The 24,562-nt window shown below is 41.2% G+C and overlaps 1 protein-coding gene and 1 non-coding gene across 2 annotated transcripts in view; both read left to right on the forward strand.

Moving 5' to 3' along the window:
- The window catches only part of PATJ (PATJ crumbs cell polarity complex component), a 408,655-nt gene that overhangs the window by 123,563 nt on the left and 260,530 nt on the right, over window positions 1-24,562 (forward strand). The window contains 3 exon segments of the mRNA XM_053575260.1: window positions 12,504-12,713; window positions 17,795-17,914; window positions 20,203-20,598. Coding sequence (XP_053431235.1) covers window positions 12,504-12,713; window positions 17,795-17,914; window positions 20,203-20,598 — 726 coding nt within the window.
- LOC128575672 (U6 spliceosomal RNA) lies at window positions 8,937-9,042 on the forward strand. The gene has a single exon (XR_008377089.1). It is a non-coding gene; the product is annotated as a U6 spliceosomal RNA (small nuclear RNA).

Below are 24,562 nucleotides of genomic sequence, written 5' to 3' on the forward strand. Positions count from 1 at the left end.
TTAATGGGACAACAACGTGATTGTAACCAACGGTAAGTTCAGGGTATATACGTTAAAATAACCAAAAGAGTAGAATGGGAATGTTCCTAACACAGAGAAACGATGAATGCTCAAGGTAGTGGATACCCAATTACTTGATTTAATTTATATACATGGTACACGTGCATCAAAACATCATGCGTATCCTATAAATAAATAAATTATTGTGTACCCATCATAATTAAAAATTAAAAAGTTAAAGAGACATAAACAAAACACTGGAAATTTTTTCTAAGCAATGAAGGGCATTCTGTGTCCTAGACCTGGCTGTGGCTGTCAGATGGTGTCCAGAAACGCCTCGCCTTTCGGAGCTCTCCTCGGGCGTTCTGGTCTGTCCGCCCAGGAAACGTAGGCTCAACTCTCTATGTTCCTGTGCTAACATTTAAGTGTCACATCATGAATGATTTAGCAAATGAGCCGCTGTTGGTCTAAGTTACATATGCTCAGCTGAATTTAGAAGACAGTAAATGGGATGCAGACGGTTAACTCTTCAAACCCAGATGTCCCATTAACTTGTTTTCCGTCATTTTCACAGTAATGATAATAATAGTAACAACATTGATGAAGTGGTTACCGTGGACTTTCTAAGCGTATTATAGGCCTTATCTCATTTAATGCTTTTAATGATTTTGTGAAATCCTTGGTGTTGTTATTTCCACTTACAAATGAGAAAGTCTAATGTCTGAGATTAAACAACCTGACCAGTGTCACTCAGCTAGCATTTGTGTTTGGATTAGGAGTAATTCGTTTGGAAAAGTAAAATAAATTCCACAATCAATATTTGAAAAGCATTTACATTTTATATGTTTATACTTTCTCTGCATTGTAATAACTTTTAACTAGTGTGATTTTGGTTTTTTTTTTCTGGCAAATATCTTAGGATATTTGTTATTTATAAATTTGTTTTCTACATTTTAAAAAAACTATGGTAAAGTGCACCTAATGTAAAATGTACTCTCCTAACCATTTTTAAATGTACGATTTAGCAGTGTTCAGTATATTTACATTTCAAGGTAATTTTAACTGTCCTGGAATACCACTCCACCAGTGGAGCCTCTGGCATTTCAGCCAGACGACGGGGTTTTCTGGTGAAGGACAGTTGTATGCTGTGTTTTATTTTCCTTATATTCGCAAAAATCCTGATGACTAGCAAATAAGCAAACAATTACAGTATGACGTAAAGTGTTTAACAGATGAAAGAAACATCCAAGGAATGAATCTGAAATACAAGGAAGTTAATCAGTAGGAGGTGAGAAGGGGATATGAGAAAGGAATGGTCCTCAGAAGTGATTTCCTTGGGACTCTGGCTTAAACCTTTTAAAATATTATGGTGCTTAAAATAGATTTTTAAAGTTCTAAACTATATGGAATAAACTTATGGGCAGCTTGTGAATTTTTTTCCTCCCTAGAATATCTTCTGATCTTTGCAAGTTTGTCCCCCTTTTTCCTTTTGCTTTTTTTAAAATTTATTTTATTTTATTTTTTATTATTTATTTATTTTGTAGAGACAGTCTCACTTTACACCCTTGGTAGAGTGCTGTGGAGTCACAGCTCACAGCAACCTCTAGCTCCTGGGTTTAGGCGATTCTTTTTTCTCAGCCTCCCGAATAGCTGGGACGACAGGTGTCTGCCACAATGCCAGGCTATTTTTTTGTTGCAGTTTGGCCAGGCCCGGCTTTGAACCTACCACCCTCGGCATATGGGGCCAGCGCCCTACCCACTGAGCAACGGGTGCCACCCCTGTCCCCCTTTTTCCCATGTACTTGTAACTGTGCTGTGCTCACTGATGAGTTCAGGGGCTGTTTAGTTCTGTGTACGATGTGCAGAACAATCTGTTCTTAACGTCTAGCAGTATTTAGGAAGTAATAAGACACAGGACCCAGGAACCATATCAGCGTAATGTATCTTGAGTGGAGTGAATGTATTTTGTGGGCACTTACTTTGAACATGATGGTGCTATGGTAATTGGTATTATTAGTGTAATACTCTGCCGTATTATAAAATAGTTAAAGATGAGGTTAGATTTTAGATTAGTTAGCTTGCTCATCATTCATTAGAATCATTTAATTGTTGCCTTGCATTCACTATAAATACATTTATTTCTCTTTCCTAAAAGTAAATGCTTAGCTTATTGGATAAATCAGAAGAAGTGCTTTTGAAATAATTAATTATATTCTACTGCCTTAGACCAGAACTAGCCTAATGATTTGAATTCAAGTAATAGTTTCTGACATGTTTTTTGTTGCTACCTTCAGATGGCAAGGGAAAAGGTGTATTATCTTATGAAAAAGAGCATGTGTTGTCCTGGACATATTTAGTTGGTTGTTTGCTTGTTTTGTTTCATTTTGATGGCAGAACACCCCAGACGTTAGTTTTGTGTAGTCAGGGACGCTTTTTATGAGTTTTAAAAAGACATCACTATCTAACACTTTACCATATTTGTGATTATAGTGTCCATCTTTTTTATTGCTAATGTAGTGTTTTGAATTAACTTCCATCTTTCTGTACTTTTTACAGTGGTTTTGTGAATGTTTTGATAGAAATTAAGGACAAATTCGACACGCGAGGCTCTGTCAAACTTAGTTATAGGATTTTAGAGTTGGGGGAAGGGAGCTTCACTTACCTATTCAACTTTCTCAATTTACATTTGAGGGAACCGGCTCTGAGAAATTAAGACACTTGCGAAACTGGGACCATGCTGGGGCTCAGAACTTGTCTCTTAACTTCTGATCCACACAGATCCTACCACTAGTGGGTGGAATATCTGTCTTCCTTATCTCCCCTATATATCTTTTCTCCTTTTAAAAGATCTTTGAATTCATGTTTTCTGACTGACGTTGCTCACAATGGAAATTTTAATTCATGCCAGCGGTGCCTCAGAGTTTCTGCAGATCACTGTTTTCCTTTATCGGTGATGTGTGTGTGTGTGTGTGCACGCGCGTGTGTGCGTGTGTGTGTATGCGTGCGTGTGTATGAGTGTGCTGTGTGTGTGTGCGTGTGTGTATGCATGTATGCGTATGCGTGTGTGTATGCGTGTGTATACGTGTGTGTATGCGTGTGTGTATGCGCATGTATGCGTGTGTGTATGCATGTAGGCGTATGCGTGTGTGTATGAGTGTGTATGCGTATGTATGTGTATGTGTGTGTATGCATGAATATGTGTGTGCGTGTGTATGAGTGTGTATGCGTGTGTATGCATGTATGCGAATGCGTGTGTGTATGTGTGTGTATGCGTATGCGTGTGTGTATGCGTGTGTGTATGAGTGTGTGTGCATGTGTGTGTGTATGCGTGTGTGTATGAGCGTGTATGCATATGCGTGTGTGTATGTGTGTGTATGCATGTATGCGTATGCGTGTGTATGCGTATGTATGTGTATGCATGTGTGTGCGTGTGTGTATGTGTGTATGCATGTATGCGTGTGTGTATGTGTGTGTGCGTGTGTGTATGAGTGTATGCGTGTGTGTATGCGTGTGTGTGTAAGCGTGTGTATGCGTGTGTATGCGCGCGTGTGTGTATGTGTGTGTATGCATGTATGCGTGTGTATGCGTATGTATGTGTATGCGTGTGTGTATGAGTGTGTGTGTATGCGTGTGTATGCATGTATGTGTATGCGTATGCGTGTGTGTGCATGTGTGTATGTGTGTGTATGCGTGTATGAGTGTGTGTGCGTGTGTGTGTATGCATGTGTGTGTGTGTATGCGTGTGTGCGTGTGTGTATGCGTGTGTGTGCGCGTGTGCATGTGTGTATGTGTGTGTATGCATGTGTGTATGTGTGTGTGCGTGTGTGCGTGTGTGTGTATGCGTGTGTGTGCATGTGTGTGTATGCGTGTGTGTGTGTATGTGTGTGTGTGCGTGTGTGTATGCGTGTGTGTGTGTGTGTGTGTATAAAAGAACCTTTCCTTTGCCTCTCTGTACCCCCATCCTTCTTTGCCTACCTCCAGAATGAAATAGTCTCCCTTTTAAATATAATGGATTCTTGGGCGACGCGTGTGGCTCAAAGGAGTAGGGTGCTGGCCCCATATTCCAGAGGTGGTGGGTTCAAACCCAGCCTCGGCCAGAAACTGGAAAAAAAAAAAAATTATAAATTTATAAATCCATTATTTATATATATATATATATATAAATCCATTTATATATATATATAAATAATGGATTCTTCTTGCATTACGTGTTGTAGCAACTTCCTTCAGATATTGTTTTGAAAATTTACTTAGCTGTTAATTTATTGAGATCTTAATATTCCTGAGTTCGAATAATAATGGCTACACTTAGGAGGATAGCCTTCAGGAAGCCAGTAGGTGACTACTTGGACTTTTCATATTTTTCTCTTAGTTAATAGTTGCATTGGAACAAATGTCTTGTCAAATATTTAAGTGGTTAACTATTCATATTGTGCAAAAATTAGTGTGTGTCCTTTAGAATTATCTTTGAAACAAACTCCCTCACAAATTTGTAGAATGAATGTAGAATTTAGTACAGTATTACATGTAATACTGTATTGAATTCATTGGTTGGTAGGTTGTTTCTCTTGTCATTTGGGGGGCACTTTCTATTTCAGAGTTGAAGTTGCTTTGCTGGTCTCCTTGGAGTCATTTCGTCCTGGCTGAAGGACTTCTGTAATACAGCTATAGGACAAGTATTTTGATGCAGGGAGCCGTACAGCACTCAGAACTGTGTAATGACGTACGATCAAGACTATGAACTGACCGTATTTCCTCTCATGAGTTAGTAGGCCAACTTTATTTATTTATTTTTCTTATTTATTTATTTATTTATTTATTTTACTGTTGGGGATTCATTGAGGGTGCAATAAGCCAGGTTACACTGATTGCATTTGTTAGGTAAAGTCCCTCTTGCAATCATGTCTTGCCCCCAGAAGGTGTGGCACGCACCAAGGCCCCACCCCCTCCCTCCTTCCCTCTCTCTGCTTTTCAGTAGGCCAACTTTATACAGGAGAACCTCTGTTAGGTGACCACCCGAGTGACCGTAACAAACAGGTCAACACACACAGGTGGTCAACATAGGGAACTAGGCCCACTGTCCGATACGTACATGTGGTGCACGTCCAGTCTGTGAAAATGGGGGAACTTACGGAGGTGGTCAGTGTAGGCAGGTGGTCAACTACAGAGGTTCTACCGTATTTTAATACACTAAGATGACAATTAGGGTGAGAATTACCCAAGGTAGACGTCTGTGGACAGGTTTGCTATCTGACATAAATCATGCTCCGTCTGTTTGTCTTGCTGCTGAGAGTGGTCTTTAAATTCCATTAGTTATTGTCTTTAAAAGTTTGGGTGTTAGATACAGAATAGATTTTTAAAAAAAAAAAACCTGAAAGAGAGTCTTTATTTTGATTCTAAATAAGTCATTGTACACCTTGATTTTTGTTATTCTTTTTTTTATTTTTTTATTTTTATTTATTTTTATTAAACCATAGCTGATTTTTGTTATTCTTTAGTGAGATGACGCAGCATAGCAGATAGCATCAGGACAGTCCTGGGGGTGTATGTCACTGGCTTCTTATTTTCAAAAATGGCTCTTACTGTGGGCGGTGCCTGTGGTTCAAGGAGTAGGGTGCTGGCCTCATATACCAGGGTGGCGGGTTCAAGCCCGGCCCTGGCCAAAACAAACAAACAAAAAGCCTCTTACTGATACACACACCTGCTAATTTGTGAAGCGTGACCACTTTTCTTCTCCTTGACTCCTCCTGTCTTCTGTCTGCAGCACTCCCTGCTTCCTGCCTTGACCCTAGGTAGTCGCTTGCTTATTTGTGTCTGGGCTGCAGAGCAACATTCTGCAGATCTCCTAGTTGGTACCGCTGTCTCTGACAGCCCTCGACCCACGTCAGCCCCTGCCCCACCCCAGCGACGCCTCTGCACTCTGCTTCAGTTTATGTGAAATCTGGTCTCTTTGCTCTGTGAGAATGTACACAAATATTCATATAATACATTTTATAGACATATTTCAGAGACTTTGAATCCCATCCATTTGGGCACAATGGGTTCAGGTCTGTTCACGTAGAGGTGTTCTTATGCTCACCAATGAATGGATTCTTGAGAAAGTTAATGTCCATAAAAGTTCGGTGAACAAAGGGCGTTTCAGCTGTCATGGAGGCCCACGTACATCCTGTGCTCACTCACTTTCCATCTGCTGGGGACTGAAATGTGTATAAACCCTACTGGCCAAGTGTGATAACTTGCACACCCTGGGAAGGTGATAAATACATCTTTTAACATATTTGTCATCTTTCAGCACTCATTCCCTTAGCTCCAGCACGGCCCTGTGTGGCTAAAAGCATAAACTCTGGATTTCAACTGGCCTGTTTCCATTCTGGACATTCTCTTTCCCAGCTATGTGCTTTGGGTTAAGTTATTTAATTTTTCTCTCTCTGTTTCCTCATTTGAAAAATGGGAGACGTGTCCCTACCTCATGGTGTTGTGACGAATAAATGGGTTGAAATAAATCAGATCCCCAGAAAAGTACCTGGTGTGGCGAGAGCTCAGAAGTGTCAACAGTTTTTGCTGTCGCTCTTCATGATGACGAGACGTGGCCTTTACTTTTGGTGTATTTACAATCCAGAGAAGAGAGAAACTGAACGGTCACTCAGGATTTCAACTAATCGTGATGGGCCCTGGACGTAAAGCAACAAATAAACACTTCCTTGCTCTCACGGAGCTAATTTTTAGCAGGAAGAGTGTTAAATTCAGTAAAATGTCAAAAGCGTTATAATGAGGCACAATGCTTTCCTATCGTATATACACGTCTACTGGGAAGACTTCACTAATTCTAGAAGGTCAAACAGGAAAATATATCATGACACATGCTATAATGGAAGATCTTTGTAGGTTTAGGGCTATCACAGAGTAGAAAGTGCCCTCTCATTGAAGGAAACACTCTCGCTGACTCTGGTGGCAGAGACTCGACAGGTGGCGGTGGGTCTGTCTGCATTCCAGGCAGAGGCAGTGCCTGAGTTTCAGTGTGGGTGTGAGGTGTGGGAGAATTCTGAGCAGGTGGGCTGTCAGGTGAGGGGAGCCAAGGGAGGTGAGACAAAAGTGCAGATCTGAAGGATCCGCCCTCCAGGAGGGATAAGGAGTTAGGACTTTATCCTGAGGGCAGTGGGTGTCACTGAAGGATTTTAAGCAGAGAAGGAATTATTGAATTTTTAGTTCTAAAAGATGATGCTGTTATCTCTAGAAAAAGATCTGATGTAGGCAAGGGCAGAATCAGAGACAGGTAGATCTATTAGCAAACTATAGCAATTGTCCAGAACCAAGGTGGTGGCTTGGTGAAAGGCCAGTGGAGGGGTGAGGCAGAGCCGTGCGGCGTGGGTGTGTTCCGATGCCACTCGGGGAATATAGCCAGAGAGGATTCTGTCAACTTGGATTTCCCCCAGCATCAGAATTTCCTTTGCTTGTAACAAATACAAACCCTTAGCATCACAAGAGACCACAGAAATTTTTCTATTATCTTTTCTGCATTCAGGTGCAGTGATTTCATTCAGTGGTGGGACAAGGTGGTTCATGGGGATTTCCTAGCTTGAGTAGTGAGGTGGAGAATTCGGGTCAGCTCTCCCATCTTCTGGTATCGTATTCCGATGACAGTTTGCCATTTTTAAGTCGTTACAGAAATTTGATACTATTTTTAAGAAGTGTGGGAAAAATGTTCATAAACGATTGAGCTGAATCAAACATATGGGACGTTGTTAGAGCACGTTTTAATATAATGCTTTTTTAATAAAGAGGAAGATAATTCCTTCAGAAGACAACTGCTTCCATCCATGTTTCTTCTGTCCTAGGGTTGGTCTGTACTGCTCTCTATTGGCTATTTTCTCTAAAGCAACATCTTCATCTTGACCTTTTTTTTTTTTTTTAAATTAAATCATAGCTGTGTACATTAATGCAATCGTGGGGTACAATGTGCTGGTTTTATATACAATTTGAAATATTCTCATCACACTGGTTAACATAGCCTTCACGGCATTTTCTTAGTTATTGTGTTAAGACAATTATATTCTACATTTACTAAGTTTCACATGTACCCTTGTAAGACGCACCGTAGGTGTAATCCCACCAATCACCCTCCCTCTGCCCATCCTCCTCCCTCCCCTCCCTTTCCCCTATCCCCTTCTTCTTAGGCTATAATTGGGTTATAGCTTTCATATGAAAGCTATCAATTGGTTTCATAGTAGGACTAAGCACATTGGATACTTTTTCTTCCATTCTTCATTTTTTTGTTAGAGACAGAGTCTCATTTTGTCATCTGTGATAGAGTGCTGTGACGTCACAGCTCACAGCAACCTCCAGCTCTTGGGCTTAGGCGATTTTCTTGCCTCAGCCTCCCAAGTAGCTGGGACTACAGGCACCTGCCACAATGCCTGGCTATTTTTTTGTTGGAGTTTGGCCCCGGGCCGGGTTCGAACTCGCAACCCTTGGTATATGGGGCTGGCACCCTAACCACTGAGCCATAGGCGCTGCCCTTTTTTTCTTCCATTCTTGAGATACTTTACTAAGAAGAATATGTTCCAGCTCCATCCATGTGAACATGAAAGAGGTAAAGTCTCCATCTTTCTTTAAGGCTGCATAATATTCCATGGTGTACATATACCATATTTTATTAATCCATTCCTGGGTCGATGGGCACTTGGGCTTCTTCCATGACTTAGCAATTATGAATTGGGTTGCAGTAAACATTCTTGTACAAATATCTTTGTTATAATGTGATTTTTGGTCTTCTGGATATGTAGCTAGTAGAGGAATTGCAGGATCAAATTCATCTTGACTCTGAACACAGTGTTCCTTGCAGTGTTATTTACCAAAAAAAAAGAAACATTGGAGATTTAAAACTTAACAGTGAAAGGTGATGAAAGTCAATGGAGACTTGGAGATTAGTTTTTGGGGTGCTACCTTTGATAGCACATATGCTAAAATGGAAAAAATACAAAGACGTTGCCATGGCCCGTGAGCAAAGATCACGTGCCAATTCACGAAGCAACCCATATTTTAAAAATATGTATTTGCCTGAGGGGGGCCCTGAGGAATTGGGTAGGAGGTCTTGAAAAAAATCTTTCAAACATTTTGTTTGATGTAACATGCCTATGATACCGTAGACTGTATTTTCAGAAGTAGACTCTTCTGACGAGAAGCAGCCTGAGGCAGGCTGGGTTTTGAGCACTTTTGATGCAGCAAAGACTCAAGAATAGCAGCCGCCCAGTAGGCAGCAGCAGCTGCTGTTTCTCCGTAGCGTGGCTGCTGCATGTGACGGCCGTGAAAAGAAATGACTGTTACTCGTTAAAGCGACTCCATTCAGCTAGGTGGGAAATCGCACAGTCAGAAAAGTCATCCTAGAAAATGAAGTAGCAATTACATAGAAAGGGGCAGCTTCAGAGGTGAATGGTTTGTGTTTTTTTTCCCCCCCTCCAAGTGATGAAGAAGCCGCCTTTGGGTTTTCTCCTGCAGTGAGAGAGGGATGGCAGTGTTCAGAATAAGCAGTCTACACTTGAATAAAGTTTAGTAAGCAACCATACCTGTCACTAGTTTAAGGTCTAGAGAAGACCCTACTTTGTATAAATAAGTGCCCGCCGTGACTTTTCTGAAATAAGAGAGATCTGTTGATCTTTCAAGAGTAGAACTCTTATTTCCATTTTTCCCCTGGTGAATCTTCCTTTGGTACATTTCTAACTATTATTTCAATGACTTGCATTTTGAAAACGTATCCATGTATTTGTGTTAAAAATAATACAGTAGACCCTCTGTAAGTTGACCACCCAATGGTCTGTAACTGGTTGACTCATGGAACTAGGCCTGCCATGCTGCTATGTACATGTGATCCGTGTCTGGTCTATGAAAATTAGGTGAACTTGAGGAGGTCGTCATTGTGGGAGGGGGTCACCTATGGAGGTTAATTCAGTGCCACATGAAACTGCACAGATTGTTCACAACGGTCTCAGTGAAATCATTTGTTTTCTTTTGGGACATTTTAAGGTTGCAGTTTTCTCTAAGAAAGTTTATTAATTATGAATTAATGCTAGCTGCTTTCTGTGTGTTTCATGAAAGGAATAAGCTATTCATGTAGTGTCCCTTCCCCCCTAATAAAAAAGCCTTTCATCAAGAGCTGACATCCTACATGAAGAAGGTAATTGTACAGCTTATTTATTAGCGTGTCAAACTTAAAATGGTTTCATATTTCAGAATGGAAAGTGTGTCGTGATTCATGGTTGCCGGTGACAACACAGGCAGCTCCTTTACCCTGCTGCCCCATCGCCCGCTGCTGGGCCGGGCATCCCTGGTCTCTCCTCTCCTCTTCCTGTGCAAGAGCTCCCTCTACTTGAAAATGTCGGCGTCATTATAGTTTAACACCACGTACTTCATTAGTGAGTTGCTGTGACTATTTCGTTAGTTTTTAATCCTCCTCCTAAGTAAGTGGTTTTGTACATCAGAGCATGTTAAGAAATTTACCAAGAGTCTCTTGACTTGGGGGTAGAAAGGCAAGGTTAGTTGAGCAAAGCAGGATGTTACATTGGAAGGCATTCTTCAAGGAATAAGCTATGTAGCGTTTGTTGATTTAAATATGGTATATTTTGGTGAAAATTACATGCAGTACTTTGAAAATGAATCCTCATGTCTCAAACACAGAGGCATAGAAAACTGGATCAGAAAACTTCAAAAGAACTGTCAGCCACTTCAAACAGACTGTGGCCTGGAACTTGGCAAATCCTCATTTTGCTAATTCTTAAGTTTTATAATTCTAACGGAAAACCTAGCAGTTTCTCTCTGCTCCCTCTGGAAGGGTTCGACAGAAGCTAGAGTTGCAGGCTCCCTGTTACTGCGGCTTGCCTTTTCTGGAACCACGTGTACATAACGGAAGAGCGGGAGCGGCACAGACGGACCAGAGCAGATGCTGCTGGGAGTGGGATTTATTTTATTTATTTATTTATGTTTCGAGACAGAGCCTCAAGCTGTCACCCTGGGTAGAGTGCCGTGGCATCACAGCTCACAGCAACCTCCAACTCCTGGGCTCAAGAGAGTCTCCTGTCTCCACCTCCCAAGTAGCTGGGACTACAGGTGCCAGCCACAACGCCCAGCTATTTTTTGGTTGCAGCCGTCATTGTTGTTTGGCAGGCCCGGGGTGTATTCGAACCCACCAGCTCAAGTGTATGTGGCTGGCACCCTAGCGGCTTGAGGAGTGGGATTTAATTATTTTTTTTCTCCCTGGTGCTAAGTTTGAAGTTTAATAATGGTGCCATATTCCTCCACCATTAGGACACATTCGGAGACTCTCCTCAGCTGTGAGATTTCCAAGTAGATGTTTCTTTCTTCTCCACATACTACTCTGTGTTTCCAGTGTCTTTGATGTGCTGCAGGCAGCATAGCTCGGCGACTGAGAGTCGGACTGCAGAGCTGGACTTCCCGGTAGCATCGTGGCTCTGCCACCTGTCAGTTGGGTGATACTGGCTAGTTCTTTAAGTTTCTGAGCCTCATTTTCCTCCGCTGTAAAATACAGGCACAACATAACGTACCTACATCCTGGAGTTGTTGTAAGGATTAGATGAATTCATGATTGTCAAGCCTGACACCCCGTAAGTGCAGGTATCAGTTTGTTGAATAAAATAAAAGAACAACAGTGAAGTTATAAATTGGTTTTTATGAATTGAAGGTATTTGTTAACTGTCAACATTATCTTCAGTGCTTCCTGAAAAGAAATATGGAGATAAGTGAGTTTGCATGTTGGTTTTGTTAATGAATTCATACTTATTTTCTATATATTGAAATAGTTCTGACCTAGGGGTACCAGGTCATAATTTTAGGTTATGTTATTTTAAAAAATATTTTTTAATGCAGTGGACTATTCCATGGTTTCCATGTCTTTTCTGGACTTCAGTGGTTTTGTAGAAAGATTCTACACTAGTGAATTTTTTTTTTTTGCAGTTTTTGGCTGGGGCTGGGTTTGAATCCGCCACCTCCGGCATATGGGGCCGGCGTCCTATTCCTTTGAGCCATAGGCGCTGCCCGTACTAGTGAATTCTTAAGAGTGGAGTGTTGTATTATATTCATGATTCTATCCATGCTTTTCTCGGAGCCTACTATGGCCCAAGAGGAGCAATCAATGGATCTGTCTTTGGTCCATAGCGTGACTGTGCTTGACAATGTCAAAGAATCTTGACCAACTATTTCCAGACCTCTTGTGGTCCAACAAAATGTGTGAGTCACTATAAAGTTAAAAAAAGAAATTTATATGTACTTACGCATTCAGGCATGCAGTTGAAATTGTTAGATTATATTTTTACCTTGATGTGAAATATTTGCATAGATATATATACAGTGATATTTTTATTTATTCCTGCGTGTTTGGAAGAATATCACCAGGATGCTGAACCCGTGAAGTTCATGAGTCATTATAAATGGTCTTAAGCCTGGATATTTACTTCAGGGAGCTGACACATCTTTCTTCTTTGCTTGATTCCTAGGACCCTTTAGATCCCACAAGATCAGTGATCGTGATCCGTTCCCTGGTAGCAGATGGAGTGGCGGAGAGAAGTGGTGAGCTCTTACCTGGAGACCGCTTGGTCTCCGTCAACGAGTACTGTCTGGACAACAGCACGCTCGCCGAAGCTGTGGAGGTTTTGAAAGCTGTGCCGCCAGGCACTGTGTACCTTGGCATCTGTAAGCCTTTGGTGGTGAGTGTTGAATTTTGTTTATATTAAACAAAATTAAAGAGTTTTTTAATAAAAAAACTTTAAAAACTTTTTAAAAAACTTTTTAAAAAACTTTTTAAAAACTCTTTAAAAAAAAGTCATGGTGCCTGTGGCTCAGTGACTAGGGCACTGACTCCATGTACCGAGGGTAGCGGGTTCGACCCCAGCCCCTGTCAAACTGCAACAAAAAAAAATAGCCGGGCGTTGTGGCAGGCGCCTGTAGTCCCAGCTACTCGGGAGGCTGAGGCAAGAGAATCGCCTACGCCAAGAGTTGGAGGTTGCTGTGAGCTGCGACGCCACGGCACTCTACCGAGTGCAATAAAGTGAGACTCTGTCTCTTTAAAAAAAAAAATTTTTTTTTGTTGTTAATATAGGAAGTGATAATAGTATAATAATTAAGAATGTGGATTTTGCAGACAAATATACTTGGCCTCAAAATCGGTTTCACTGCTTACTATGTATGTAACCTGGGGCAACTTTCTTTAATGTCTTTTACTTAGACAATGAGAAAAAAATAAGGTCTACCTTATAGGGTTTTGCAGATTGAAGAAGATTATATTCACGAAGTACATAGCACATTATTGTATAAATGCTAACTGCTAATGTTTCGAGTCCGACCACCACTCCTTTTACTGCTATTTTCATCTTTATGCTTTTATCACAGACTTTTAAGCTGTCATCTCATTTCTTGTGTATAAATGAAAATTAATATTTATGCCTTTTAAACTTTCATTTGGGAGTGATGGTGGAGATGGCGTGCTACATTGAAATCCAGGTAACCATATGATTTTAACCATGTGAAAGTGAGATCTAATCCATCTTTCTCACCATTAAAGCATCTAGAACCCCTGAATGGTCAAGCCACCTTAAAGTCATCCCATCACTTTCTCTTACTCCTAGGCCAGGTTACTGTTTATGACGGCAGCTACATTACAATTCTGGTGTTGCTGAGGTGCCCAAGGCAAAAACATATTTGATGATGATAATTTTCAGCCATTTTAAAAGTGTTATTAATGCTCATTAAATATCAGTCATTCTTTTAAGCTCTTTATGTGTATTAGCTAATTTAATCCTCACAGGAATTTTAAGGGGCAAGGCTCTGAGAGCTGAGTAACTTATCCAAGATTATCTGACTATTAATAGTAAGGGCAGAAAGGCACTGTGAATTCAGCAGGGTGCCTCTGAACCCCGCAGCGCTGCATCTGTGTACCTGTTACGCTGTTAGGTGTTTAGTTTGTACACAGCTTGCCAGATGAAACAGCTGGGTTGTAAAAGATGGTTGATCTGGTTTCCTACACTCCGTTTCTAGCTTTCTTTTAAGTTGTCCTGGGGGCCTTCAACCTTATAGATTGTAATATATGGAAGCATCACCTGGGCGATAGTTAAAATGCGGTTTCCCAGGTCCCGTCCCAGAGATTCAGATGTAGCAATTCTGATGTGTGATTCAGCAATCCACCTCTTCAAAGGGTCACCTGTGTAATTCTGATGCAGAATTTTACCCTGTGAGACGCATGTACCAGTAATTTGATAACTAGGTATGTAATCAAAAGGTCGATTTCATGACTGTTTTTTTTTTTTCCTGTTAACACTAAGTAATCCTTCTTTAACAAGTGGGCTTTTCTAGCAGAACTCCTCAAGGGCAGTAAACAGTGATTCTCTAAAGCAGGGGTCCTCAAACTGCAGTCCGCAGGCCACATGAAGCGGTGTGAATTGTATTTGTTCCCGTTTTGTTTTTTACTTCAAAATAAGATATGTGCAGTATGCATAGGAATTTGTTCATAGTTTTTTTTTTAACCTATAGTCTGGCCCTCCAACGGTCTGAGTGACAGTGAATTGGCCCCCTGTTTAAAACGTTTGAGGACGCCTGCTCTAAAGTCTCTGCCTGTGTCCCTCTCTCTTAGGGTAAAATTGGTGGCTGCTTGTCTAACTGTCAAGGCGGAAACTTATTAGGTGGTCACAGTGGGTTGGAGGAAGAATTTTCACACAGAGATTAGGATAGAAAGAAACATGAAGTTTGTTTTTCCCAAGAAAGAAAGAAACAGGCCCTGAAAATTCAGGAAGAGCAGAGGAGAGGCTCCAGTGTTAATTAAATCAATCTGCTGACGTGTGATGGAGTTACCTAAGGCTCAGGTCTCCGCGTGGTGAGGTGAACTTGTTCCCAGAAGGTCCCTGGGCAGGAAGGTGCCGGCTCAGGGGTGTCTATGGGGTCTGGAAGGTGACTGTGATGTCCCCTGTAAAGGAGGGGGCTGCCTTGTCACTGTTAGGGCACCATCCTAGTGGAGCTGCTTCCTGGGGCACACCTGACTCCAGTTACCAGTTTGTGACAGTTAAAATAGCATATGTTTCCCAGGGCAGGGCGTGGGGCCCTGGTCTGCCCTTGTCTGAGCCTCCTGGGTAACTCTCTCCCTGAAAAGTCCCCATTAGAGTGACAGCCACTATTTGGAAAGCTTCCATCTGCGTATCACCCAGTGTCAATCTTTCACCTGTTTTTTTAGGGGAAATGTGGCGTCTCAGGTGTCTTTCCAAATTTTTGGAGTTTATGCTGACTCCTGGGGCTGACTGGGAGATGAAGTGCATTGCTCCCGCGGTTTCCCCCTCCCTGGTGTCAGGATTTAAATTAGCACAGAGGCAAAAGGTCAGTCGTGAAAAGAAAAGACCGATTTCTCCAGGTTCTGAGTAATTTATGTGTCTTTTGACCTAGCAACCTCTCGGAGAGGGAGCTGGTGTACAGGTAAGGGGGGGAGTTTGAAACAGCCAGTCTGAGTGAACGCAGGCAGGCAAGCATGGTGCCCTTCACGGCAACTGGGAAAGAGAACTTTTTAGGGATGGTCACACGTTGATAGAGACCTAGCCAGAAAATAAGTATGGCTGAGTTCTGACCCAGACCAAGCCCTGTGAACTCCCCCTGGAGCCAGGCGGTATCAGGCCCAGCGCTGGGCTTTCCCTCCACCAAACCAGAACACGCCCACTCTCTGCTTTGTGTACGTGGCCGTTTGCAAAGCGCTGGAAATTTACCAAATTCTGAATGAGGGCCCAGGATGGAGTCCTGGGGGAGTATAGCAGAGGAGGGAGCAGTTAGAGATAGAAACAGAAAATTGAGCTTCTGACCATGAGAGGCAGGCAGAGAAGTGACTGTCTGTAGCAGGGATGGAAAAGTGACTCCGTTTCTCCTCCCTGTATGGACCACCAAGTGTCAGGGTGAAACTTCCTAGGTGTTCACAGAGGGCTGGAGAAAATTCTCACATATCGATTTGGATAGGGAGAAGTACAAAGTTTGTTTATTTACCCAAAAAGAAGAGGAAGAGAGGGAGGGAATGGCTAGGACCCAGAGAAAGGCGTGAAAATGGCAGGCAGTTGAGGAAAGGCAGCTGGTATTTTAAAGGGTAAAAATGACTTTTTTTGCTCTCCCTCAGCAGCCAGTCACAGAGGCACAAAGTGGCTGCAAGTGTCCCTTTGGTTTCATCTGAGTCCTCGGTACCTGGTCCTGCTGGGACGGAGGCAGAGTTACAGCGGGGAGCTCACACTCCTACCATCCACTCAGGGCTCCTCAAGGCTGAGAAAACCAAGTCTCAGAGATAACATGTCAGGCTGTGGGTGTTTCAATGAAAACCAATGGGGTGGTTGTGCCGTGAGTTTTTTTCTTCAAAGGGGAAATTATGTGCTGTGAGTTTCTTTTTCTTTCTGTTTGATAGTTTATTTTCCTCTTTTAGGTAGGCTGTTAGGCCACCTTTCACTAATTGATGTTTTTTTGTTTTTTTTTTGAGACAGAGTCTCACTATGTCATGCTGGGTAGAGTGCTCTGGCGTCACAGGTCACAGCAACCTCAAACTCTTAGGCTTAAGCGATTCTCTTGCCTCAGCCTCCCGAGCAGCTGGGACTGCAGGTGCCGGCCACAATGCCTGACTATTTTTTGTTGCAGATGTCATTCATTATTTAGCTGGCCTGGGCCAGGTTCGAACCCGCCACTGTCGTTGTATGTAGCTGGCGCCATAACCACTGTGCTATGGGCTCTGAGCCTCACTAATGAATGTTTACTGAGTATTTCCTCAGTCTGCAGCAGAAGTGGGGGACAGCAATGTCAGTAAGGAGATCCAAAGTTAAGTTGGGAGCGAAAGACTGTAAATATGTAACAATTCTGAGAGGAAAAATATTTTTATTAACTCATGTAGATATACAGGGTGTTCATAAAGTGCGTGTATAATTAAATAAATATATCTGTATTGCTATTAAACGTACCTGTAGCTCTCTATAATATACTTTGTGACATGTATTTTCATCTTAACCACAAATGTGCTTTATCTTCTGTCTTCTAAAACGTACTTCAAATATATCAAGACCTCCCAAATTGAATGAAATTACTTTAAATGACTTTGAAAACTGCGTTGTATCTTCAGAACCAACAAGATAGAATGGGCTGCAGAACTCCTGAGCCAGACAGCAATGGGTTTTGCTTAGTTGTGTGGTTTGCAAGGCTGTGTCTGGGGCCAGGTATTTAGCCTCATCAGCTTCCACCTTGCTCACCTGTACAGAGAGGATTGTGTGGCTTGTCTGAGAACATAGGCGCTGGAGCCAGCCAGCTAGTGTTCAAATCCTGGTTGTGTATGTAACTGACTAGTGGTGTAAAGCAGGCAGGTTACCGGGTCCCCTTTAACTACTGGCAAAACAGGGTTAGCAAGAGCACCGACTTCTTAGAATACGTATTAATATATTAATTAGTAAAAAAAAAAAAAAATATATATATATATATATATTAATTAGTAGAGTAAATATATTTAAAGGGTTTAAATTTGTTCCTGGTACATAGATAGTTATATATACTACAAGCAAAGTTCATTTCCTTGGAAAGCGATTTTTCTTTAATGGAGATGTAAAAAATAAATTTTTTTGGACAAGCACTGACCTGAATATGGCTTTCTTTTTTTAGTTAGTAAAGTTTGTTCTAATGAAACACTTTGCATACATTTTATTGTGTCCTTCGACTTCATGGAAAGATGAGAATTAATCTGAAGAGAGTTTGAAATTAAGGTATTTTCTTGATTATAAAAGTGGCTTATATTTTTCAGGAAGATGATAAAGAAGAAGAAAGTTGTTACACTTTACATTCAAGCAACAATGAAGATCAGACTGAACTTTCAGGAGCAATTCATGATATAAATTCATCTTTAATTCTTGAAGCACCCCAGGTATTTAGCAAATTTATTTCCCCTTTGAATGATTAGCTGCGAGCTGAAGTTCCTAAAAAAGAAGAGCTTATTCCCCTCCCTTAGCTGAATAGATATAAATTAATCTTCTCTCTCTTTTATTTTTTTTTAACCAAAATCATTTCTTCCTCTCCCATAATGCCTGCAAATGACAGAGATAAAATATTAGGCGTTTTCAATGAACAGATGTACCTTACTTTATAACATCAAATATGCCTAAAGTTTTAAGGGGGTAGAAAATAGACCTATATTTGAAATGCTGTGGAAAATGGAACTATACCAAAAAATTTCATATTGAATGCTTTCTAAAGAAAAGAGTTATTGGGGCGGTACCTGTGGCTCGGTGGATAAGGCGCCGGCCCCATATACCAAGGGTGGTGGGTTCAAACCTGGCCAAATTGCAACAACAACAACAACAAAAAATAGCCAGGTGTCGTGGTGGGTGCTTGCAGTCCCAGCTACTCGGGAGGCTGAGGCAAGAGAATCGCCTAAGCCCAGGAGTTGGAGGTTGCTGTGAGCTGTGACGCCACAGCACTCTACCGAGGGCGATAAAGTGAGACTCTGTCTCTACACACACACACACACACACACACACACACAAAAGAGTCATTTAGGGGCGGCGCCTGTGGCTCAATGGAGTAAGGCACCTGCCCCATATGCCGGAGGTGGCGGGTTCAAACCCAGCCCCGGCCAAAAACTGCAAAAAAAAAAAAATAGTGGACAATTTTGGCAGCACTGTGGCTCAAAGGGGTAGGGCGCTGGCCCCATATGCCAGAGGTGGTGGGTTCAAACCCAGCCCTGGCCAAAACTGCAAAAAAAAAAAAAAAAAAGAGTCATTTAGTGAAACCCTACTTTATGCTTTAATTTTAGAAAATGTATTTTGAAGGTTTTTCTTTTTTATTCTTAAAAGGAATAGTGCTTTGCTTTCCTCAGTAACAACTGTCTAGTGACATTCATTGCATGGCATGTGGACAGCGTCCCTAGCTGATATCCATTCCTGTAATGCCCGTTGCATTTTCTAGCATAGACATTTTTTGTAAAAATTTTGTAACCATGCGATGTATTCAAATATATTCTATACAATTTTTTTTTTTAATAACCATGTTGCAGTATTTGGTATACTAAATTAACTCAAAAGCTTTACCACAGTGACATTTAGCCGTGAGAAAGAAACAATAGAAAAGAGAAATTTACACTTGGTAATGATGAGTAGGACTTAAAGTGGGAAATACCACTGATCTCGTAGAAGGAATTGGGCTTCCCTATGTCCTCCAGAGGTTCCCCAGCGCTAGGCCAAAGCACAACAGAGTCATATAGTCATCAGGTATTAGCCAAGAACTCAACAAAGTTTCTGCACATTTAGTTTCAGTGTATGTCCTAGCTGTTCTGATCAGTGAAATAAAAATTAATTTGGGGTGGTGCCTGTGGCTCAAGGAGTAGGGTGCCGGTCCCATACGCCGGAGGTGGCGGGTTCATTACCCCGATGCAATCAGTGTAACCTGGCTTATCGTACCCTCAATGAATCCCCAACAATAAAAAATAATGATAATAATTTGAAAGTATATTGTATTCATTCCTTTTTATCATATTTTCAACACAATTGAAAAATACATTTTTCTATTATTTGGTGTATTGCGAAAGTCAAACTTGGGAGGCACCTGTGGCTCAAGGAGTCAGGGACCTGGCGCCGGCCAAAACTGCCAAAAAATAAAGACGAGTCAAACTCAAAGTATTTAGACATACTCCCCTTTAGTTTATAGAGAATGTTTTTTGAATATTTTAATAATCATAATTTCTTTCAAATTACTTAAACTTGAAAATCCTGACCTTTTAAATCTTTGCTCTCTTAAGTAATGGTAGGAAATGAATCTGTATTTTATATCTATGTTTTACATGAAGTGCACGGATTAAGATGAAATCAGGCACACTCAGGGTGGTATGGCCGTAGCCTGGGTGCATGAAATATTTAGTGTAGCAGTTTAACGTAATTCCTATTTCTGATGGAGAATTTCCGGGTGGTTAATGTATAACGAACCTTTTGGAGAAATCATTCACCTTGCTGCAGGCAGATTTCTGCCTCAGATTTTCTTGCTTGTCCCTATTCTGGGTTGAGGATCGTGTGGGAGTGAGCTCGTATGTCTCCTTGTTTGTCATGGAAAGCTGTGCACGTTAGCGGTGCATCGGCATGGAAGGCGGTGCGTGGCCTTGATGTCAGCATTTTCACTTTCCAGTTCATGCATATGACGTTTTTTTGCGACTTTTGTTTACAGGGATTTAGAGACGAACCACATTTTAAAGAAGAACTTGTGGATGAACCATTTCTAGATTTGGGAAAGGCTTTCCAGTCCCAACAAAAAGAGATAGACCACAGCCAGGAGGCCTGGGAGATGCATGAACTCCTGACTCCCAGTCTGCGGGAGACGGATGAAGAGAGGGAGATGCTTGTGGATGAAGAATACGAGCTGTATCAAGATCACTTTCAGTCCATGGAGTTGTATCCCCCGGCACACATTCGAGAGCCCCCTCCCGTACCCTCCATGACGGAGTTTCACTTTGCAACACAGTGGCTACCTGACAGTGAGCCGCTTGAGTCTGAAGAACCAGGATCCCTGAGGAGCGTGTATTCCCAGGAGACTCAGCAGTACGGCTGCTGCCCTGAAAACATGGTAAGAGATGGGAAGATAGGCCCATCTTCCCTTCTGCTCTCTCCGCCTAGTCCTCTCTCTAACTCAAGTAACTTAAAAAATAAATAAATGAAAGTAAACCAAATTTAACGGGCCTTTTGTAATTAAGTCGCTGTTTGCCAGATCCATCTGGGCGCCGCCGCCGCAGTTTCCTTGCTACTGTTGTGGTTTAGCGTTTCAGTGGTGCTTTCCTCCTAAGGTCCTCATTTCAAGGACCAGTTCTTTTAACATTTGTGATTTCTTTTTAATTCCCTCAGGGGAACACAGGTTTCTGTGTCTCACATAGTGTTTTTATCAGGGGAGATCAAGGCAAACTTGATGGGAATCAACTGTGTCTTAGCCGTCCGTGGGGTTCTGTGTGTTAGCACATCTGTGATATGAACGCGCTGATCTCTAGAGATCCCACTGACGGGTATAAACAGATAGCACGGCAGGTGGACATTGTGTTTTAGCAGGATTGCCCTTACTACTAAATCACTAATCAACTTTATTTTTTATAACATTGTATAGTCCACCAATCGCCAATTAGAATGCTTCATCAGGGAGTTTAAGAAATATTATTGTTTCTTTATTTCCTGCCTTGAATTAGCTTTTAGGCAAATGAAAAGATTCCTGTACAGGGATGTTTCTTACTTTATTCTGAGTGCTAGAGCACCATGGTGTCATAGCTCATAGCAGCCTCGAACTCTGGGGCTCAAGCGATCTTCCTGCCTCAGCCTCAGCTGGGACTATAGGCACGCACCTATATGCTGGGCTAGTTTTTTATTATTTTTAGTGGAGATAGGGTCTCAGTCTTGCTCAGGATGGTCTTGAACTCTGGAACTCAGGTGATACACCTGCCTCGGCCTCCCAGAGTGCTAGGATTACAGGTGTGAGCCACCACCTGACCCAGGGATGATTTTTAAAAAGCCGACTTAGCAGTGTGTTCAGAGGCTGGCGACTTTCCTGTTGGGATGTGCAAAGCGCGCTTTCATGTGCTCTCTTGCATGGCAGATAGAGGTGATTTCTTCCCCTGTCTCCCTCAGGCTTTCCCTCCCTTTTCCCTGTTGCAAATGCATGTGGGTCCCTCTGCTAAGTAAGGCACCATTCTCTATATTTAATGGGATGCTGCAGGTTTCCCTGTGATACCGGGCCCTGAGCAGTCTACCGTAGAACAGGTGTTTGGGGTATGTGTGAATGAAGCCTGCGTGTGGAAAGAGGTGACATTTCTACGGAGGTGCTTTCTACATTTTCCAGTCCCTCTGCTGCCTGTGTACTGATAGAGACTCAACCTCAAACAGAAGTGTATTCAGTAGGTAGAGTCAATGGAAGGACAGGTGACTGACTGCTCACCGATGTTGTGGCTGTTTCCCTCTATGAAAAGAAAAGTCTATTTATCCAAATAAAGGGCAATCTGAGATATCAGTCCATTTTGATATATAAACTTTTGGGGCTACAGATGAAATGGTCAAATGTATATTCACAATAGTTACCGTATAGGTTTAGTTAAACATTCAGTTTTAAAACCTGGTAAAATGTTAATTTTTTGCCTATGTCATGTTTAATCATATAATATTATTCAGATTCTCTCAATGCATATTTAATGTCAGTATCTATTCTACATTGTCACCTGAATCCTTTTTTTTTTTTTTTTATTAAATCATAGCTGTGTACATTAATGAGATCATGGGGCACCATACACTGGTTTTCTAGACCGTTTGACACATTTTCATCACACTGGTTAACACAGCCTTCCTGGCATTTTATTTTTGTTGTTGTTGTTATTCCTGGCATTTTCTTACTTTCTGTGTTAAGACATTTATATTCTACATTTACTAAGTTTCACATGTACCCTTGTAAGATGCACCGCAGGCGTAATCCCACCCATATCATCCGTGAAGAGCGAAAGTTTGATCTCTTCTGACCCTATATGGATACCCTTGAACGCCTTTTCTTCCCTAATTGCGGTGGCTAAAACTTCCATTACAATGTTAAAGAGCAGTGGAGACAATGGGCAGCCTTGTCTGGTTCCTGATCTGATTTCAATTTAACTCCATTCAGTACGATATTGGCTGTGGGGTTGCTGTAGATGGCCTCTATCAGTTTAAGAAATGTCCCTTCTATACCAATTTTCTTAAGTGTTCTGATCATGAAGGGATGCTGGATATTATCAAAAGCTTTTTCTGCATCAATTGAGAGAATCATATGGTCTTTGGTTTTTAATTTGTTTATGTGCTGAATTATACTTATTGATTTACTTTTGTTGAACCAGCCTTGAGACCCTAGGATAAAACTGACTTGATCATGATGTATAATTTGTTTGATGTGTTGCTGGATTCTGTTTGTTAGGATCTTGTTGAATATTTCTGCATCTATATTCATTAGTGATATTGGTCTATATTTTTCATTTCTTGTTGGGTCTTTTCCTGGTTTGGGGATCAGGGTGATGTTTGCTTCATAGAACGTGTTGGGTAGTCTTCCTTCTTTTTCTACCTTTTGGAAAAGGTTGAGTAATATAGGTACTATTTCCTCTTTAAAGGTTCGGTAGCATTCTGACGTGAAGCCATCTGGTCCCGGGCTTTTCTTTTTAGGGAGATTTCGTATGGTTGATGCTATTTCAGAACTTTATATTGGCCTGTTCAACATTTCCACTTGGTTCTGGCTAAGTCTTGGAAGGTGATGTGCTTCCAAGTATTGGTCAATTTCCTTCAGATTTTCATATTTCTGAGAATAAAGTTTCTTGTAATATTCATTAAGGATTTTTTTAATTTCTGAGGAGTCTGTTGTTATTTCGTCTTTCTTGTTTCGGATTGATGAAATTAGAGAGTTTACTCTTTTTTTTTCCTGGTTAGGTTAGCCAGAGGTTTATCTATTTTATTGACCTTTTCAGCAAACCAGCTTTTGATTTATTGATCGGTTGTATAATTCTTTTGTTTTCAATTTCATTTAATTCTGCTCTAATTTTGGTTATTTCTTTTCTTCTACTGGGTTTGGGGTTGGAGTGTTATTCCTTTTCCAGTTGCTTGAGATGTCCCATTGTTAACTTCCTCTCTTTCCATTCTCTTGAGGAAGGCTTGCAGTGCTATAAATTTCCCTCTTAGGACTGCCTTTGCGGTATGCGAGAGGTTCTGATAATTTGTGTCTTCATTGTTGTTTTGTTCCAAAAATTTGGCAATTTCCTTCTTAATCTCATCTGTGACCCAGCTATCATTCAGCATAAGGTTATTTAACTTCCATGTTTTCGTATGATTATGCAGATTTCTGTTGTTACTGAGTTCAACTTTTATTCCATGGTGGTCCGAGAAGATGCAAGGAATAATTTCTATTCCTTTAAATTTACTGAGGTTAGACTTGTGACCTAAGATGTAATTAATTTTGGAGTATGTTCCATGGGCTGATGAGAAGTTTGTGCATTCAGTTTTGTTGGGATGAAATGTTCTGTAGATGTCTGCTAAATCCAAAAGTTGGTTGGTTAGGTTTAAATCTAAAATTTCTTTGCTCAGCTTCTTATTGGAGGATCGATCCAACACTGCCAAAGGAGTGTTGAATGTCTAACTCTTATAGAGCTGGAAGAAATCAAGTTGCTCATGTCTGTTAGAGTTTCTCTTATAAATTGAGGTGCATTCTGGTTGGGGGCATAGATATTAATAATTGAAATCTCATCATATTGAGAATTACCCTTAACAAATACGAAGTGACCATTCTTGTCCTTCCTTACTTTTGTTGGTTTAAAGCCTATTGTATCTGCAAATAGAATTGCAACACCTGCTTTTTTCTGATTACCATTTGCCTGAAATATGGACAACGATCCTTTCACCCTGAGTCTATATTTATCTTTTAAGTTAAGATGTGATTCTTGTATGCAGCAAATATCTGGTCTGAGTTTTTGTGTCAAGTCAGCTAACCTGTGCTTCTTTAGAGGATAGTTCAAGCCATTCACATTAATGGAGAATTTGAGCATCGAGAT

This window comes from Nycticebus coucang, chromosome 22, assembly GCF_027406575.1.
Source record: "Nycticebus coucang isolate mNycCou1 chromosome 22, mNycCou1.pri, whole genome shotgun sequence".
Lineage (NCBI taxonomy): Eukaryota > Metazoa > Chordata > Mammalia > Primates > Lorisidae > Nycticebus > Nycticebus coucang.